General features: G+C 41.6%; 1 protein-coding gene across 2 annotated transcripts in view; it reads right to left on the reverse strand.

Annotated features, from left to right (window-relative positions):
• The window catches only part of zdhhc9 (zinc finger DHHC-type palmitoyltransferase 9), a 28,430-nt gene that overhangs the window by 3,682 nt on the left and 18,858 nt on the right, over nucleotides 1–5,890 (reverse strand). For both annotated transcript variants that reach the window (XM_042220756.1, XM_042220762.1), the window contains 3 exons: nucleotides 5,748–5,850; nucleotides 1,560–1,663; nucleotides 1,327–1,399 (listed from right to left, as the gene is read on the reverse strand). In XM_042220756.1, coding sequence (XP_042076690.1) covers nucleotides 1,327–1,399; nucleotides 1,560–1,663; nucleotides 5,748–5,850 — 280 coding nt within the window. The remainder of the gene's footprint in view (nucleotides 1–1,326; nucleotides 1,400–1,559; nucleotides 1,664–5,747; nucleotides 5,851–5,890) is intronic.

Here is a 5,890-nt window from a genome sequence, read left to right on the forward strand (position 1 = left end):
TGCCAGTAAAGATTTTTCAACTTGAGTGCTTCATCTAGATCTTTTTGAACACTATGTATTTGTTTCGATGTCCATTTTGAGATCTCAGAACACATTTATTATATAGTATACATGATTTCATATGCAGCAAAACACACTAATCATCCAAGTGCATATTCAATTCAGGGTCACAGGGAGGCTGGAGCCCATCTCATCTGTCACAGGACAACCTGGACAGGCTGCCAATCCACCACAGGGCTAGCACGGTGATGCAGACAACCAAATCATGTGTTTGGACTGTGCAAGAAAGCAGGAAAGCCTGGAGAGAACCCATATAGGCACAGAAAAGATCCCAACACACCATTTAAAAGTAAGTGCACTTCCAAAAATGCAATTATTGTTTGCAGCACAACTAGAAAAGTATTAAACCACCATGGATGGACACAGCGACAGTTACAGGATTTTTCACTTGGGCAACTTTAACATTTCCAAGACTTAAATGCCTGCTCTGTATAGTGTTCGTTTAAGCAGGTGTACAGGACGCCGGTTTAGCCAACTGGATAGAGCAGGCGACCCATACGCCATAAGGTAAAAGCACCTCGAGGCCATTTGTTGTGCACCTTTCCCTGGTCTTTCCCATTTTCTCTCCACTGTCCTACATTATCAAAAAAAAGCCTAAAAAGCCCACAAAATATATCTAAAAGTAAAAAGCAGATCTTGAAGTCAAGCTCAGCCTCAATCCCAGCTGATCACGTGATCTCAGTGAAAGCACATGTTAGCTAATAGTTCAGCTGATACCCGTCCACACATACAAACAACAAATCTTACACAGGCTGCGCTGTTTAAGTGGCTTTCACCGGTCCTCAGCTGCTGTGCATCTGCAAGCCACTTTGTGACCCACTTGCGCTTCATCTCCCCCTTTCATGCTGTATTTGGCTTAACCAGAACCAGTGTTCTATTCTGTGCAGGTCTTGCTGCTCCATTTTTGTACATAAAAGGGCGAGGAGGTCCCAGAACAGAGCTATAATACCCAATATAAATGACTGCAGATGGAAATAATCCTGACTATAGTGGTCCTGTTCGCATTTAAAGCAGTGGAACAAACACGAGTGAATGCAAAACGCCAGCATCTGTATGCTAAGAAGAGGCACAAAATGGCCCTTCTCTGACACTGACACACACACACTTCCTTTCTTCTCTCAATTCTAAGTGGTTTCAACTGTTTTATGTCTGCTCTATATTCATTATTCTGTGCTTTGCAGCCTCCATCCACTCACAAATCAGTGTGTCTGAATGAGGAGACTACAATGAGAAAGAGTGCATGTGTGTGTGTTTGTGGGCACTCACCGTAGTTTGTGGCACGGGGTTGCTGGAGGAAATGAGTGTATCCTCCTGCAGTAGTCCTCTTCTGTCCAAGACGCTGTAGGGTGAGACGAAGCAATCATTCACTTACTGCTCATTAGTCACCAAAACAAAGCAATGCCACCAAGCTCAGACAACAGTGCGGGAAACAGTCTTGCACTGACAAAATGACCAAAAAACCCCAAAATCTGTGAGCCCAAGATACAATAAGCAGTTACCTCGGGTATGTCGGGCCACACAGCACCTCACAGCAGTTTTTGATGATGTTCTTGTGGCTGTAAGGGTTCTGGCCTCTGTTCTTTCCCGACCAGGATCCTTTAATCTATGCAAAACAAAATTCACCACAACATAAATCAGTGAAGAAGCAAACCCTGCCAAACTATCAATCGTCCGCAGTAGCACTCACTTTTCTTTCATGAAGATTTTCCCTGTGCTTATACCTTATTCAAAAGCATACTTCCATTTATAGAAGTTATCCCCACAGTGTTGGGTTTGACCCACTAAAATCAAGCTTGTCAGGAGTTAATGAATACTGATTTACTGGGAAATCTATGTGCTGATGGGTACAAACAGGCAGGGCAATGGAAGATTAGAACCACTTTATTCATTCATTAAAAATCTGAGTTCATACTAAGGTTTTCTTCTGCAATAAAACCACTACACAACAGCTTTTTTTGTGGCTTAAGGGGTTAAAACATTATTTTACTTATGCATATATGCTATGCTATGCATATATAGCTGTTTTTTTAATACAAATACAAATCTGTGCATCGTTTTATTGACACCACCTATAATTTTTAGGATCTTTAGGAATATTTCCTGCAAAGACAGATTTTAAAACAAATTTCTTTTAAATACCTGAAAGAAGAAATCAAGGACACTGCTTTCATATATAGGAGAAACCTGGACCTTAATCAAGTTTATAGTCTATTTAGCTCCAAACATACTAACATAATTTTCCATTAAATAAGACCTGAAACAAGCTATTAGATACTTTTAATACAGCTCATTTTTGGAACCAGAGGAATCACCCCCCCTGCTGCATTTATTAACAAAAAGTGCAATGAGTGCAGATTTTAAAAAATAATTCTCGTGTGAATAAATCTGGCACAGTTACACAACATCATAAAATAAAATACACAAAACAGAAAACAAATATTTCCATTATAATCCAATGACCTTCAATGTGGACAACAATTATTTGCAGATTTTGCATTAGAGCCACATTAGATTTGATTTTTTTAAAAACAGGAAACGTAGATAAAGCAGACTGAATGCATCTGTAATCGTTGTAAAGGCTCGTCTCTTTGTTCGCAGCAGAGCACGCACTCCCTGACCCTCCAGCAGGACGGACAAAAAGCTTTATTTTAGGCGTCATAGATGTAGGTCAGGAGCCTGCACACAAGGCGCCTCACACATGCCTCCGTGTGTCTGCATGTGTGACACACTTCATCGAGCATGCGTCGTCCTACGGGGAGACCAGAGCAACCATAACACTCAAGGTGCCTTCCTTCCCCTGTTCGCCTTCTCCTCCCTCTCTCCTCTCACTCCCCCTCCTCGTCTCTGCCACAGCAGTGTTTCTGGCGCCGTGCCCGGCCCCTGCAGGTATCGATGCATCTATTATTAGCCCAATCACAGATATTGAAACAGCTGGGCTGACAGCTATTGTTTCAACTCCTGAAGCAACGTTACACGTTTTAGGTGCACATTCCACTGCTTTATCACAGATTAAATGGGGAAAAAATGAGGCCAGCCATCCCACAGGAAAGAAGAAGGGGAATTATAAATTAATCATTACAACAAAGTACGAGTGCACTCTCTTGCTTTCAGCCATCTAGAACCTCCCACCACATCGCTGCTGCTGCTGCTGCTTCTCGTCAGAGCCTCTGCAGTTAGATCTGGGCTAACAAAGCCTCCATTAAAGAACACGTGCTGTTTAATGTCAGTATATTTGCACAGACGCAACACAAATTACTCCCTTTGTGAATTCATCCACCTGCATGTCCGCCGCTCATCATCTGCTTCGCATCAGCCTGACTCTGTGTTTCTGTGTGCAGTGACTACATAACGACTCAGTGCTAATGTGGCCAACCAATCAATACTTTTTTCCTCCTCATTCAGCCGGAGAAGCTTTTTCTAAATGTAGTTGGCAAGCTGGGAGAAAGAGACCGGCGTGTCTGTTTTCGACTTATTTCAGCTTCATTTTGTCAGTGCTTTTATTAAGTACAGAAGCTTTTCGTGCATATTTTTAGATCATTACGCTCCATCAGCCTGCTGGTTGGCTGAGAGGAGTCCAACTGCAAACAATTTGTCGCATGGCTGAGAGTCTGAGCAGAATAAGCTGCTCCTGCTGGTGGTTTTCTGTCTCAGTGTTCCTGATTTAGATAAAAAATAAAGCATTAACCTTTACAGAAAAATAACAAACAAGCTGGTGAATTCTGTGTGTACAATCTCTTAAATGAGAGTGAGTTAATATCTCATTTTTTTATGTCTCTATTTTCTTCCTGTTGGTCGTCAGACACTTTATTTGCTTTTCTTTTGTTTACAATATACCAACCTTGTTTTAACGAGCTACAGTTTACCAGCCCTCTGTCCTTCAGCGCTGAACGAGGAGGAGCTGTTGTCAAGGTAACAGCTCTCTGGTCTTAGAAATTGTAGTGTTGGACCACGGTGATGCATGTTTATCTTTACAGCCACAGGAAGCCAATCTGCCCGATCACAACGTTGCGAAAACTGTGATTTATCCTAATTATGTATCCACCTGACCATTACCTTCAAGATATAAACCAAGACCTCACCAGAAAACACATCTAACCCATCACTCTTAAAAATCCGAGCATTACTGTAATATGTGCGTTTATCTTCATCTCTATTATTGGTCAGTGGGGTTGGACTTTGTTCAACCCCGAAGCATTTCAGTGCTCCTAATGGGGCATTAAAGAACTGAGAATAAACGCCTCTCCATATTCCCCTCGAGGGTTTCTGGCAGGTAACAAACAGCTTTAGCTGTATTATCGCCTTCCTCTGAGCTGAAATAGTCGTACACGTTCCTCCAAAAATGAGAAGGCTGCAAAGAAACACAGAGACGAGTAAATGTGTCTCTGTGTTAATCCAGATGCAGCTTGACCAGATGTGTTAAGCCACATGTGGATTTAATGAAATGTAAACGTAAACTGGTCTGAGCAGCGGTTCACTTGGACTAAAGTCTATGAAACCCACTCGAACACTAAACTGATGCTCCAAACACTGTGTAGGATCAGCTTGGCAAATGCAGCCTACAGAGTAGGCAGCTCACTGAATTCTGCCAAATATCAATTTCTGTTGTTATGTGACAAAAAATAAAGTTTGAAGAATCAGAGTATAGTTGCAGAAAACTTGGAAAAATAAAATAAATGAGATAATTGTCAAAGTGTAAGCAGAATAGACTGTACATAAAAGATGGACAAAGCTCAATCTGTATTCTTGTAATGACTTGCAGTGCGTCACTTCTTTGGTTCCAAAATAACTCAGATGCCTGCAGGACCGCCTCAGTAAACTTTCCTAATGACTGTACGGCCTCAATAACCAACAAGTGTGAATGGAGTTAGTGGTCCAGTAGAGGTAATGAGTGACAGGAGAACGGTGGCTAAACTGCCATCACACGTTAAACAACACCTCCCACCCCATTCAAGTCACTCTGACAGCTATGAGCAACTCCTTCAGTGACAGTGTGAAGGCGAGATTTGGGAGGTGTTTTCACCCAGGTGCTGTCAGACTCACTAAAGGTACACATGTGTGATACTCAGTATTTGCTGCTATTAACATGCAGCCACTGCACTATGAAACATTCGATTTTTGCTGCTACGAGGCATCTAAAATGTCAGTTGTATTATTATTAATTCATATATTTCTTCTGCTTTTTAGAGCGTACATTTTTCTTCTAGTTGTTTTTATATAGTATTTCTGTTGTTAGATTATGCTACACCTATTTATTCCTGCTCTGTCCACTCTACTGCTGTGAATGTCCCAGACCATCTCGGCTCATCTTACATGATGTTACTTTGCAAATTACGGTCTCCATTCCAGTGAAAAAAGACGACAGAGCACGAGATGCTTTAGCTGGGACCTGCCTTGTAACTGAAATGTCGAACCATACGAGCATGCAGAGTTCCCAGTTTTCTCGCTCTCAGTTGTTTTAGTCTTTTATGGGTACAGGGGAACCAATGTTGTATGTGCGCTCATAAAGCAATTGCTGCCTAATTATTTCAGGAGTTCATCTGTCATTTTCCATCTTCATTTTTTATGAAAACAATAAATAATAAGAAATAATAAAGAATGGACTAACTGAGACTCGACTCGAACCAAAATGAACTGTAGACCTGAGCAGTTATTCAACAAAAAACAACAAGAATAAAAAAAGTACTTACATCCTCGTTGGTGGTCTGGTTGAGAGAAATCAGGTAGGTATGGAAGCCAGTCAGTCCCACCACTGACCACAGGGTGAAGAAACACACCAGCACCTCCAGCACAGTGAGCTCCAGTTAAGAAAACAGTAACAGATGTTTCTGGC

Source organism: Haplochromis burtoni, unplaced genomic scaffold (assembly GCF_018398535.1).
Source record: "Haplochromis burtoni strain Fernald_Lab_line unplaced genomic scaffold, NCSU_Asbu1 Contig_4, whole genome shotgun sequence".
Classification (NCBI taxonomy): Eukaryota; Metazoa; Chordata; class Actinopteri; order Cichliformes; family Cichlidae; genus Haplochromis; species Haplochromis burtoni.